At 47.1% G+C, this 14,475-nt stretch overlaps 2 protein-coding genes across 3 annotated transcripts in view; one reads left to right on the top strand and one right to left on the bottom strand.

The window, feature by feature from the left end:
• LOC310685981 (uncharacterized protein) overlaps positions 1-12,134 on the bottom strand; it is a 41,026-nt gene extending 28,892 nt beyond the window's left edge. The window contains exon 1 of the mRNA XM_083459140.1: positions 12,047-12,134. The gene's annotated coding sequence lies outside the window, so the exon portion shown is untranslated. The remainder of the gene's footprint in view (positions 1-12,046) is intronic.
• Positions 1,621-12,775, top strand: LOC310685775 (uncharacterized protein). 2 transcript variants are annotated; one of them, XM_083458690.1, is made up of 6 exons: positions 1,621-1,697; positions 2,884-2,974; positions 4,345-4,395; positions 8,992-9,828; positions 10,729-11,375; positions 11,448-12,775. In XM_083458690.1, exons 2-6 carry the CDS (start codon positions 2,915-2,917, stop codon positions 12,250-12,252), a joined length of 2,400 nt encoding a protein of 799 aa, XP_083314816.1. In that variant the 5' UTR covers positions 1,621-1,697; positions 2,884-2,914; the 3' UTR covers positions 12,253-12,775. The 2 variants fall into 2 exon arrangements, with proteins under 2 accessions (XP_083314816.1, XP_083314815.1); XM_083458689.1 differs by having other exon boundaries at positions 10,729-12,775.
• Positions 12,776-14,475: the final 1,700 nt, after the last annotated feature.

Here is a 14,475-nt window from a genome sequence, read left to right on the forward strand (position 1 = left end):
GAAGGTTGTTGACATTGAGAATAGCACTTTCCCGAGCTTTGAAGCGGTATGTGGTGCTGCTTCCTGACCCTGCTACATGCAGAACTCATATATTTAGACAAATTGGAGGCATAATTACAGGAAACAAGCCCCAAAGGATATCGACTTCCTTCTATGAGAAAGCTTTAAGGCATTCTATAGGACTGTTCCCTGCCCTCTAAGAGCTCCTATGTTTACTTGCATTCTAGGCCTCAACTTAATTTTCCCATCTGTTGCGGTCCCCTGCTGCTTCCATTTGTTATGGCGACATTTTTGTCAAGACTGCACAAACAGCAGGTTATAGGGGAGTGGTAAGCAATGTGGTGAGCTTCAAATGTTGTTGGACTACAACCCCCATCTCCTCTGACTGTTGCCCATTCTGAATGGGACAGATGGAACAACTTCCTTGTTGTTGTTTAGTCGTGTCCGACTCTTCGTGACCCCATGGACCAGAGCACGCCAGGCACTCCTGTCTTCCATTGCCTCCCACAGTTTGGTCAAACTCATGCTGGTAGCTTCAAGAACACTGTCCAACCATCTCGTCTTCTGTCGTCCCCTTCTCCTTGTGCCCTCCATCTTTCCCATCATCAGGGTCTTTTCCAGGGAGTCTTCTCTTCTCATGAGGTGACCAAAGTATTGGAGCCTCAGCTTCACAATCTGTCCTTCCAGTGAGCACTCAGGGCTGATTTCCTTAAAAATGGATGCATTTGATCTTCTTGCAGTCCATGGGACTCTCAAGAGTCTCCTCCTGCACCATAATTCTAAAGCATCAATTCTTTGGTGATCAGCCTTCTTTATGGTCCAGCTCTCACTTCCATACATCACTACTGGGAAAACAACTTCCAGGTGGCACCATTTTGGAACATAGGAAGCTATCTTAATAGCATCAGATCATTGGTCTATCCAGCTCACATTGACTGGCAGTCGTTCTCTAGAATGTCAGAGAGTGAAATTCTGAGGTTTTGGACTACAACTCCCATCATCCCTGGCCTATCAGACACTGCCAGGGGCTGAAGAAGTTTGTGGAAGGCTGGTCTGGAGATACCATGCAGGGCCACAGGGATCTACTTCCCTTCGCAAGCAGATTTGCCGGGTAACCAATCGAACGGCAATTGCTCCTGCACTTTTCTGACTTTTAAAACCATTGGCATAAAGGAAAAACTGAGGATGTCATGATGACCCACCAATGGAGCAATCAATGTTTTCTCGCGGCTGTTAAGAGTAATTAATGCCCATCCCAAGCAAAGTGCGTTTTTCGTCGATTAAAGCTATTCACCGGGGAAAGTTGGGAGATTATAAAGTAAAATGACCACAATGGGAAAAGAAATGTCTGGGTCACCGTGTCTGCAGGCGGCTGATTCTATATATTTAAGAGAGGCTATACTGGCTTGATGTGAACTTTTTAATTAAGTGGAGGGAAAGCAGTCTAGTCACACTGGAACCAAGTTGATTTTCGGGCCCCTGAAAGCCTGTCGTCTTGTTAAGGAAATGTGGGTGGTTAATATGTACTTCACCACCAAAGTTCCATCTTGCAGCTCCCCGAGAGCAATGATTGGTTAGTATCCTCCCCAGTCGGACTTTAAATTTCAGGCAGGTTCAAAGGTGAGGGGCAAAGCTTCATCCAGAGTCGGTGAGGTGGATTCGAGGTCTAGAAGATAGTGTCTGTCTTGGAGGCCAAGGTAAGAACTCACTGTGTCAGCTGGTTAGTTTTGCTATTTAAAAATGTCTTGAGCTGCGATCGGGCTGAACAGATTCATTGTAGCATAAGGCTTTGTAGACTACTGCCTAATCTGAATCAAACTATAAGATGAAACATTGCTCGGAATCACCCAGATGGGTGGAAGTGTGAGATGATTTAGGAGGGAGCAGGAATCATTTTCTTATTCAGCTGGTCTACTCAGTGTTATCTTTCTAGGAAAAGATAACTCACCATGAATGCCTCACTTGTTCTCTTAGAATGCCAATGGTGCCCACCTGAGATGTGTTGGAACTGAGTTCTGGCAAGTTCTGGCTGGGGGAAAAAAGCCTTGGGTTTCCAAAAGGGTTGCAAGAAATAGATTACAGTTTGAATGTAAAATTCCTAATATATATTAATATTCTCCCCCCACATACACATATCTTAGGGAAATATTCCAGATCTTTCATCTTCTCCAGTCCATGTGCATGTGAAAAGAAAAAGTAGAAAACACTTCCATTGATGTTTGCATTGATGTTTTCTTGCATATGAGAGTCTTGAATTACAAGAGAGGAAGTTTCTCGAATTATAATTGCTTAGAAAAGGCTAGCCTGTGCCACAAAGCTTTGTAAGTGCAATGCAGGAAATCATTCTAGTCTTGTTTGGAGCAGCGGTGGAGCTAATAGACCAACAATGCAAGTAGGAGAGTTTATTCTCCTCCTCCTCCTCACTGGTTGCATACAGACCTTACATTTGAAGCACTTGCAAAGCACATTAAAGCACATTACTTCACCCAAAGAATCCAGGGAACTGTCGTTTGTTAAGGGTGCTGGGAATTATAACTCTATGAGAGGCAGTTACTGGGATTCTTTGGAGGAAGCAATGTATAAGCTCCAAATCCATATTAAGTGGCAATGTGGGCAACTCCCCAGTGAAATTCTGGGCTAAACGAGGACTGGAGCTCTGGTCTCCAGGTCCTCATCTGACATTGAAACTACTACATCCTAGAAAGAAAGAAAGAAAGAAAGAAAAAAGAAAGAAAGAAAGAAAGAAAGAAAGAAAGAAAGAAAGGGAAAATTGAAGATAATTAAATTACACCTGAACAATACACTAAACAGTGCGTACGCCATGGTACATGTAGCAATGTGTGCTTGGATTTATAATTCACTGAATGATCTGTTTATTTGCAGCCCCATTTGTAAGGTCAGGCTGTGCCTGCCGATGAAGATGAAGAGAACCATTGTGTTTCTTTGCATTGTTGCCGTAGCCTGGGCAGCCCCAGTAAGTTCTTCTTAATGGCTTGCGTATATGTCAGACATGTCCACGGGCACGAATTAGCCGTCAAATGGGCGCATGCAGAGATGGAAAGGAATATATTCTTACGTGAAAGCAACGGCTGTTGGGTAGAAGAACTCACAGGGCACATTGTACTTAAAGACAGGTGAACAGTGCGTGGAATTGCTTGAGAAACATGCGTGGAAGATTCCAGCGTGGGGTCTGAGCAGCGGCGTCATTAACGCGGCAACAGGCCAGAACTCTGCACGTGCAACTCTGCACACACAAGGCACGCTGTGGCCTAGAAACTTTCTCACGCTGCAGTAGGGCTCACAAAGCATGTGCAAAAAGCCACCAGCCTGGCATTCAACAGCAGCAGTCGCAGACTTGAGGGCTTGCTGATATGACAACCCTAATTCCCTAGGAGGGAGGAGAGGCTGGCACCCAGCACAGTCACTAACTGCCCCTCCTCCCAAGCCATACCTCCCCCTACCCAGAACCGCTGTAATTGGGCCTCCCTTGCTCTCCCCCACGGCTCTCCTCCTAGGCACATCCCACCAAGTGCCCTTACAGCCAGTGAAAAACCGTTGAAACACTAAAAAAAGAATTTCAAAGGCTATTAAATTTAAAAACAAGTTAAAAGAGAAAGCCCTCTCTGCTGAGCAGCAGCAGCAGTTCTTATGAAGCACGTGTTAAGGAGAGTTAGGTAGCTGTGTTGGTCTGACGCAGTCAAAATAAAAAATTAAAAAATAGTCCAGTAGCACCTTAGAGACCAACTAAGTTTGTACTGGGTAGGGTGATACCTCTGGTTACGAACTTAATTTGTTCCGGAGGTCCGTTCTTAAGCTGAAACCGTTCTTATCCTGAGGCGTGCTTTCGATAATGGGGTCTCCTGCTGCATCCGTGACTCCGGCGCACAATTTCCATTAGCATCCTGGGGCGAAGTTTGCAACCAGGAGCAGCTATTTCTGGGTTAGCAGAGTTCGTAACCTGAAGCGTTCGCAACCAGAGGTACCACTGTATAAGCTTTCGTGTATCTGAAGAAGAGTGCCTGCACACGAAAGCCAGTACAACCTTAGTTGGTCTCTAAGGTGCTACTGGACTATTTTTTAAAATTTATTAAGGAGAGAAATGACTCAAATTACAAATGCAAATTATTTTTGGTGGGACATTCTCAAATTAAATTGGTCCTTTTTCCATAGCCTCTTTAGTTTAAATCTTTCCCTGCTCCCGTTTTGCAGAATTTTCTGTGTTGTTACATAAATTCCCACTACACATCAGACAAAAAACCCCCCACCAATCTTGATATTCTCTGTTGGTTAATTTTTAAAAGTGAGCTTCGATTGCCTTTTCAACTTTGTTTTCTGATTTAAAAGCTCTTGCAGAGTGAGCCAAGGGACAACAACAGTAGCATCGGGAGAAATCAGGTGAGTTCATCTTTGTGAAATTTCTTGGCTATGTGATTTGATTCTGCAAAGTTGAATCAGATTTCAGATTTCCAGATTTCAGATTTCCAGATTTCCAGATTTCAGATCCACTGCTCCTAGTAAGGGCTTAACCATATTGGCCCCTACTATGAGCAAATGGGGAGCCCAACTCTCTCATTCCAAATGCAACACAGCACATAAGGTATAGCCTGGGCAGAGAGTTACTCCAGGGCTGACCCACCCATGAGGCAAGGTGAGGCAACCACCTCTGGCGGCAGAATCCACAGGAACAGCTGATCCTGATGTAGCTCTTTATTCCTCCCTTGTTCCTGATGTAGATCTTCACTCATGCACTGGAGGTGGGGAGGGGGGATTAAGGCACCATTTTGTGATTTGCCTCAGGTGCCAAAATGTATTGGGCTGGTCCTGGGTTACTCTGAACATTGTAGCTCTGTGAAGGGAACAGATATCCTCTAACAAAGACTCTCCTCCCTGGAAGAGAGGGGAGTGGTTGTGGGCGGGAGACCGAGCCCCGCCCCTGGTAGGGGGCATTAGCCCCCTCCCCTCCTACCTGGCTGGCGCCCACGCCCACCGGAGGTGGCCAACCAGGTGCCTCCGGGGGGCGTGTGTAGCAGCTTAATGCTGTGGTGCTAGCTCCGCCTCCTCCTCATTCGTCGTCGTCCCTCAGCTCTGTGAAGGGAACAGATATCCTCTAACAACTTGTAGCACCCTTAACAAACTGCATCTCCCAGAATTCCTTGGGGTGAAGCCATGACTGTTTAAGCAATATAGCAGTGCTTTAAATGCATGGTGAGGATGTGACCCTACTGTGCTCCCACAATACTCTGGCTGGTTTGTTGCAGATTAAGATGGAGTGGTGAACATTTGGATTATTCTAAGTCTGAGGACCACAATTCCTTCTTACATACCAGTGTTGGGCAGTGCCAGAGGCAAAACAGGGAAGGGTTCCCTAGAAACCATGATTGTCCAAGTATTATAACAGTGCTTTAAATCTTATACTGTGTATGCAGCCTAATAATGGCAGCTATTCCTCAGTGAAATAAACAAGACGATCAGGTGATGCTATCTTTACACCCAACCGTGTCGTTTTGATCCTGCACTCCTTTGAAATCTGACATTCTGCCCAGGCCTAACTTGGCACTTCCTGAAAAACTAATATTTAAAGAACAGCGGTTTTCCTGTCTGTGCCAAATTAAGCTCCCGTTTTAGCTCTTGTCACAGGTGCCAGCATGTGGCCTGAAGCCTTGAAAACAGCCCACCCACCTGCCATTGTCGCCGTCAATTAAGGCTAAGCAAGATCAACAGCAGTCAAGCAAAACGTGTCAACTCCTTTTATTTCTGGTCACCGGGGAGTGACCTCTAGCAGAATATTTTTAAAAAATGTGTTAGAAAGGGTTTTTTGAAAATGCATTGACAAATATGTTGCTTGAAAAGTTATAGGAATGGGTAATAGAATGTGACAGATAGACAGGTTTTGGTGTTTTCTTAAAAAAGAAATTGAAAGAGCAATTGGATTATGGACAGAAGACCACAAACCCATCTTCCCCAAATTTAGGCAACCAATTCTTCCTCTGTAGCTTTCTGAAAATGATACCTAAGAGGGTTAGATCACCTCTGGCCATCCTGCAATTTGAAAACTGGTTGGCACCCTGCTCTGAAAAGCATTTAAAGACATGCTAGCCCAGGGGGTCAGCAATTTTTTTCAGCAGGGGGCCGGTCCACTGTCCCTCAGACCTTGTGGGGGGCCGGGCTATATTTTGAAAATAATAATAATAATGAACGAATTCCTATGCCCCACAAATAATTCAGAGATGCATTTTAAATAAAAGCACACATTCTAATCATGTAAAAACACGCTGATTCCCGGACCGTCCGCGGGCCCAATTTAGAAGGTGATTGGGCTGGATCTGGCCCCCGGGCCTTAGCTTGCCTACCCATGTGCTAGGCTTATTCCAAGAAGAAGGGGAGGGCCCTTCCTAGCCACACCCCCTCAGAGCATCACTGTTGACAGCTGCATTGCCCCTCCATGCATTGGGGGCTGAACTTTCTGCCGTGGGGAGGATTCCCTGCTTGTAGCAGATCCCCACAATTTAGAACCCTGGAAGGTCAGGATTCTAAACCACACGAGGGACCCACACAGGTAGAGAAGGAAGTGGCATGTAGAGGAAATACCCCCAAAGAGACCTATTTATTTGCATTGATTTAAGATCACCGTCTTAGGTTCCAGTCTCCGTTTGAGAGACCCTTTCCACCGTGGCACCTTCAATATGGAATTTTCTCCCTGGGCAACTCCAACAAGCCCTCTCTCATTGGAAGCGATTTTATCCAGGAAAGCCTTTTAGGATATGTTTCCCTTCCCCCTCACTCCCATTGCCTCCAGGAATTGTTTGACATCTCTCTGGGCCCTCTGCGGGCTCAAGCCCTCCTGTCACATGACCGCCACGGACCACATTATGACTGCCACCACATGGTGCAATGTCAATTCTTTCCCACATAGTCTCAGTAACACAAAGCCAGCCTTCAGCTGAGTATTGCATGGTTCTTGCTTGGAGTCTTCCCACTTTTCTTCGAGCAAGGGTTGCCGCTCCCTGGTAGGACAGCTGCTTTGTAAGCAGAAGGTCTCTGGTTCAACCCTGGCATCTTGTCTGGTCCCGGGGAGGGGGGGGTTACCGTGCGGCGTGGTCTGAGTCCGGTCCTAGGTCGAGGGTATGGAGGCTGTCCGTCAAGGGCAAAGCGGAGCCGGGCATGGTCAGGAACTCTGGAAGAGCAGGACAGGGTGCTGGCAGGAACAGGTTACCAACAATGTTGCTCCCGCAACCTGGGACTGGGCTGACTGGCCTTTATTTCCTCTGAGGCCAGGGGTGGTCCCGGCCCACAGGTGACTCACCTCTCCTGGCCTTAATGCGAGCACTCCTCCTGGGAGAAACCAGTTCCCTCCGCCTCTCTGCCCTGAGCCTCTGCAGCTCCGGAGAGGCTGGAGGGTTATTGGACCCAGAGGCAACCTCACCTTCCCCTGACAGGGCTGGGAGAGGAGCACCTGCAGGCAATGGGTCCTCAATCACCTTGGGGGCCAGAGCGGATTCAGCTGGTGTCTGCTCCTGAGGATCCGGCACAGGTGAGGGCCCTTCAGGTTCAAGCCCCTGTCCCAGCTCAGCCGGCCCTGGAGGTGGGGACTCCTGTGCAGGCTGGGACTCCTCAGGTTCAGCTTCTGAATCAGATTCCCAGGCCATCACAGCGATGTTATTCAGGAAAGCCTTTTAGGATACGTTTCCCTTCCCCCTCAACCCCATTGCCTCCAGGAACTGTTTGACATCTTTCTGGGCCCTCTGTGGGCTCAAGCCCTCCTGTCACATGACTGCCACGGACCACATCTCCAGGTAGGACTAGCAATGTCCAGTGAAACTCTGGAGGGCCACTGCCAATCACTGTTTGAAACTCCTATTGTGCCGGAATCTCCACTCGGCCAAGCTGATAAAGCTCACCTTCCGGCCGAGTCCTTCGGAATCGCCCTCCGACGAATAATTAATGACCTGAGCCTCTGATGAGGCTCCAAGGCACGTTCCCCCATTCAGCAGAGTTTCAAAGCAGCAGAAGTGATGAGATTTATGGCTACATCGCTATGCTTTATTTCTTACTACGCAGACAAAAATACATCCTCTCTCTGTGAGAGCAGAGAGCAACTGAAACAAAGGAACAAAGGAACAGAGAAACCAGTACGTCACATCCGTCTCCCTTCTCCCGTGAGACTTCCAATAGCTTGGACTGTTTCTGGAATGTAAACAGAGCCTTGTGACTCTAAGCAGCTGCTCAGTGGCAAACAGAAACTAACATATTGTTCTAGGCGCGTTTTGTGACAGGGAATTTCATAAACACAAGCAGTTTCTGAGATTTGGGTGCAGTACTGTGCCTAAGATTTCACATTAAAACTGCCACTGCTGGTACTGAGAGTGAGGGAGGAGAAATTCATTCCCGCTAGACTTCCAGTAGATCCAGAAAAATACAGTAAGGTTTGTGAACTGGACACTCATGGTGGGTGTCTCTGCCACCAGTTGTATAGGCCCTAAATACGTGTTGATTCTGGTGCCAGAAAGATATATTTATATGAAGGAAAGGGGGCGTAAGAAGAATCCAGGGCTTGACTGCAGAGTGGAAGGAAAGGAGGACCTTTTTCTGCCTCCCCACTTCCAGCCACTCTCTGAAGACTGGAGAAGTGACCCTCTTAAGAATATTAGGGAGGCGGGCAAGGGAAGCATGGCTTTGTGTTTTGCAGTCTTCTGGTGAGGACTAGATCATGTGAAAAATGAACGTAAGATTTTAGCTGGAGTTCATTCACTATCAGCTTTGTATTCTTGTTATAAAACAGTGTGCCTAGACATTTTGCTGTTGTGCCCATAACCTGGGTTTAAGGTGCACTTTAGCTCCTAGCTTTCATATCTCTGTTTCTAACATTTCTGCTAGTGGAGACAACATTGAGCTAGGAGGACCTATGACTTGACTCAGTGTAAGACAGGTTCCTATGTTCCCTTTTCATTTCTGTTCAGTTCCTGCTTCCTGATTATGTTTTTCTCTCCATAGGATGAATCAAACGTGGGCCATACCAGCAAACACGACGGTGCAGAGAATGACGAGGGATTTTATGAAAGTGGAAACAGTGGAAATACCATTGGAAATACCACTGGTTGCATCAACAGAGGAGATGTTGGCCATGAAGAATGTGAAAGAATCGAATCTGCCACACAAAGAGATATAATCAGTGGAGCTGATGATTTAGTGAATGCTCTTGGAAATGTTGGCAGAAGACCTGAGAGCATCCCTAGTCATGCCACAACAAATGGAAGTAGAGAAAGGGATGTTACTGGAGAGGGAATCCTTAGGGGTAGCTTGGAAGGTGGAAACTCAAGTGATGCCAGTCGCGGGACTGGAGATGGGAGTGTTGATTATACCATCCAAACAGACCTTTCGACAGTCACTCAAAATGACGATGGAAAGGAAAACCACATTGGTAACATGGTTGCAGAAGGATATGGTGGCACCCCAGGAGACCAGAGTAACAACATCCAAGGCCTAAATGGTGCAGGTGGAGGTGGATATGCAAATGCTGCACCTGAAGGAAACATAACAAGGGCATCTATGATAAATATGGTCCATGGAGAAAGCATTCACTGGGCGGATGTTAATGAAGCTGGCAGTGGTAATGGCAGAGATCCAAGTGAAGAAGGTTCTAGCGATGGCTGGGGGGATGGACGTGACGAAGACACGACAGCTCTGGGGGGAAATGAGAGAGGGAAGCATAGCAATCAGACTTGTGACAATGACAGAGATGTTGGTGGAGATGCTGCAGCCAACGGAACTGTGGAGCTGTGCCTCAAAAAGAAAGAGAATAACACTCTAGACTCAGAGGGTGTTGCTACGGTGAGTTGGGACCCATGATGGGGCAATGTCAAGTAGAGAAGGAGCAGGTGGGAGGAGGCCACTGAACTATTCTGCCAAGCCCTGCCTTTGCCCCTGCCACCCCTCTCATTTCTGCACTCTGAGACTAGAAATAAGTAGAGCAGTAGAGCAGCTTGAGGGAGGGGTTGCAGGAACCAAAAGTTGGAGCCGGGGGAAGAGTTTAGCACTGCCTCCCAGCAGCTGCTTCTCTGCTTGGAATTGCCACTTTATACCATTTTAGCACAACCCTCTTCTCAGATGCCATTCTCCTAGTGGACAATTGTTCACTACAAAACAAAAACAAAACAAAAAATGAAGGCACATCTCCCTTCCCATCTGGAAGGGTCGTTGTGGGGCTTTAAGCCCCTTTGCCTTCGGTTGTGGGTCCTGATCCAGATCACGCTACCTGCACTGCAGCAAAAGCTCCCATTTACAGTGGTACCTCGGGTTAAGTACTTAATTCGTTCCAGAGGTCCGTTCTTAACCTGAAACTGTTCTTAACCTGAAGCACCACTTTAGCTAACGGGGCCTCCTGCTGCAGCCGCACTGCCAGAGCATGATTTCTGTTCTCATCCTGAAGCAAAGTTCTTAACCCGAGGTACTATTTCTGGGTTAGCGGAGTCTGTAACCTGAAGCGTATGTAACCTGAAGGGTATGTAACCTGAGGTACCACTGTACTCTAATGAAAGCTTCCCTCCCTCAATTGCAAACAGCATGGGCCCAGTCTGGAGTTGGTCTCCAGTGGGGGGCAAAGGGTTCAAGCCCCTTCAATCTACACCAGGGCCCCCCATCTGCCTGCAGTTTAAAATCCATTCATGGAATTGCTAACTGAATGATTTCATTTGGGATTTGCTTGCATTCTCCTTTCCTTTTGGTCTCCAGGGCGCTGGCGGTAGCAGTAACGGATCAGTTGTGAACCACGCAGGTGGCAGCAATGTGAATGATACTGGCAGGGATGGGACCCCTGACAACAGAGAGGCCATGGATGGGCTTCCCAATGCAAGCAGCTCCCAGGACGCCAGTGAAGGTCGCCTAGAGGATGCCAGTGACCACGAGGACACCAGCGAAGCCGAGAGCAATAGCGTTTCTAGTTTGAGTTCTGAACTCATGCAAGGGGACGAGCCCGACGAAAGCCCCGAGTCTGAAGGCAGCCAGCAAGAAGCGTCAAGTGAGGCAAGCGATGGGGAGGACTCAGAAGACGAGTCTCATGGAGAAGAGGAAGAAAGTGCCAGTGAGAACGAGAGCAGCGAGCAGGCCGAGAGCAACGGCGAAGACAGTCAGCCAGAGAGCAGCGAGGGTGACGATCAGTCAGACAGCGGCAACAGTGACAGCCATCAAGACAGCAGCCAAGGTCAATCTGATAGCAGCAGTGGGAGCGAGTCGGAAAGCAATGGAGAAAGTGAGTCTGAGAGCAGCAGCGAGAGTGGGCCTGACAGTAGCAGCGAAAGTGATGGCAAGGCTGACGAAAGCAGCAGTGAGAGTGAGTCTGATAGCAGCAGTGGGAGTGAGAGTAGCAGTGAGAGTGAGAAGTCCAGCAGTGAGAGTGAGAGTAGCAGTGAGAGTGAGAGTAGCAGTGAGAGTGAGAAGTCCAGCAATGAGAGTAGCAGTGAGAGTGAGAAATCCAGCAGTGAGAGTAGCAGTGAAAGTGAGAGTAGCAGTGAGAGCGAGAATTCCAGCAGTGAGAGTAGCAGTGAGAGTGAGAGTAGCAGTGAGAGTGAGAATTCCAGCAGTGAGAGTGAGAATTCCAGCAGTGAGAGTGAGAAATCCAGCAGTGAGAGTAGCAGTGAGAGTGAGAAATCCAGCAGTGAGAGTAGCAGTGAGAGTGAGAAGTCCAGCAGCAGCAGTAGCAGTAGTAGTGAGAGCAGCAGCAGCAGCAGCAGCAGCAGCAGTGAGAGCAGTAGCAGTGAAAGCGAATCTGATAGCAGCAGTGAGAGTGAAAGCAGCAGTGAGGACGACAGTGAATCTGATAGCAGCAGTGAGAGTGAAAGCAGCAGTGAGGACGACAGCGAATCTGATAGCAGCAGTGAGAGTGACTCCACATCCGAGAGCAGTAGCGAGAGTGATAGCAGTGGTCCATCGGACACCAGCGAAAGTAGCAGTCAAGCAGGAAGCAGTGAAAATGGCAGCCAGTCAGACACTGATAGCGAGGACGGTGGTGAGTTAACGGGCAGTGAAAGTGAGAGCGATTCGGCAAACCAACCTGACGGCGATAGTGAGAGTGCACCTCTGAGTGCGGAAAACGGTGCTGCCAGCGACGGTGCTTCAGATACAGCGGAAATGGCAAGTGACGATGAATCTGTAGCAAGCGAGGAGAGTGACAGTGATGCTCAGTCAGAAGGTGGAGACACTGAGAGTGAATCCATAAGTGAAGGCAGTCAGAGCAACGACCTAACCAGTGATTATTAACGCAAGGTTGAGGAAGGATCAAATTACGGCAATGGGAGCGCTCATGATGGCAGAGGAAGACTGGACAACGACACAGAAGCCAAGCCAACAGGCCGAAACACATTTGTCAGGAAGTTACCACCACAAGATCTCTGTATAAGTGTGATTAGGATCAGGGTCGAGGTTGAATTGGGGACGCATTAGCAGGAAAGCTGCCCCAGTCCTTATAGTCGCAGGGGATCAAAAATGCTGTGTTTATACATTTTTGAGTGCTGCGGTTTTGTTTGCAATAAATTATATGCCTTTGCACAATGGGTATTCAATTGTTGGTAAACAGATACAAAAGCCCAGGTTCTGATACACATGTTCATTCATCAAAGACCTCCAGGGTTGGTTCTTATAAGTGTTATTCATTACTTGGCTGCAGGATCCTGACTTGCATATGTGAATGAAACATTGCAAATAGAATTCCTGGTAAACACCACCTGGCCCGTTTTTTCTTGGTTTACTTGTTCAATATCATGGTTCTTAGAAGATTATAAATGTGCCCTGTGTGTAAACTGTAAAATAAATTATTATTTTTCATGTTGTTTCATGTATTTTTCTTGGGAATGGCCCACCCAGCTTTTACTCTCTGTTTCAAAAGGAAATCAGAGAAAGGGATGCTATTGAGCCTCATCAATTTAAGACTGTGCAGGAGGCAATCGTGTTTTGCCTTGAATCCAGTGGTTGAGATCCTTTTTACAATTGTACATGAGTAAATATACTACTTGATATAAACATCATTTGGTCGCAGGAAATGTATTTTCAATTTGCAGCCTTGTATAGCCATATTTCAGTGAGCGCCACAACTGAACAAGAACAACAAGAGTTATTGTTATTTAACTTATAGGCCACTTACATGCCCAACTGGCTTTTAACGTGTTCACAAACAGGAAATCAATCCAATAACATTAATATACATTTAAAAATCAGTTAAAACAATAAAATCACAAGTTCAACTCAAGGGAATGCTTCCTAAAGAGCCGGTGGAATGCCAATGTTGATAAGACCTCTAATATTTCAGAAGAGAAGGCATTCCACAACACAGGCACCACCAATGAAAAAGCCCACTTCCATGCTACCACAGGCCAATAATCATCAGGCAATGGCAAAATTAAACAGGTTTCATATGCTGACTCTAGGAAGATTCACCCCGCCCCCCAGGTAAGCTGGTTCAGAGTTATTTAGGGGTTTGTATGTAAGTAACTGAACCTACCACTACTGGTGTGTTGGTGGCTAGGGGAATTTTTTTACATTTCCTGAACTTTCCAAAGTATGTCAAAAATATATTGTTTCACGTTCCTCTTTTCCTGAGCCCTGGTCAGGAGGGATAGCTCTGCTTCCCTTTGAAAGATAGAGTAGATTTACAGAGGTACCTCAGGTTACATATGCTTCAAGTTACATACACTTCAGGTTACAGACTCCGCTAACCCAGAAATAGTACCTCAGGTTAAGAACTTTGCTTCAGGATGAGAACAGAAATCGTGCTCCAGCGGCTTGGCAGCAGCAGAAGGTCCCATTAGCTAAAGGGGTGCTTCAGGTTAAGAACAGTTTCAGGTTAAGAACAGACCTCCGGAACGAATTAAGTACTTAACCCGAGGTACCACTGTATATACAAATGGACAGGTTGAGCAGGTATTGCGGACCTGCAGAATCAAGCACACCAGCAGTGCTTTCCAAAGAACCCCCCCTTCATTCCTCAGTTCAAAACAGTTCTGTGTATTACAAAATTCAAAATGAGATCTTGGGTAGTCAACTGCCAGGCTACTTGTCCACTTAGCACCAGTACTGTCTGCTCTGATTGGCAGTGGCTCTCCAAGGTGTCTGGTTGATGCCATTCATGCAGCTGTGACTCATGTGGTCTTGTGAGTCTGTTGTCCAGGATGGGGATGGGGCAGGGCAGCTGCAAGGTCTGGGATGTAGGGATGCGCCAGTTTCCCTCCAAGTTTTGCAATGCAGTTCTCAAGACGAGTAATGGTGGTAAATATCCATGTATCGGGGTAAAACGTGCATGTAATGAGTGAGAATGACATGCAAAATATTTTATACTCTGGGAAATTGCTTTGCAAAATGTGTATCGTAGGCAACATTGCATACAAGAAGAGTTTGGAAGAAGAGTTTGGACTTGATATCCCGCCTTTCACTCCCCTTCAGGAGTCTCAAAGCGGCTAACATTCTCCTTTCCCTTCCTCCCCCACAACA

This window comes from Podarcis liolepis, assembly GCF_965112155.1.
Source record: "Podarcis liolepis genome assembly, chromosome: 9".
NCBI lineage: Eukaryota > Metazoa > Chordata > Lepidosauria > Squamata > Lacertidae > Podarcis > Podarcis liolepis.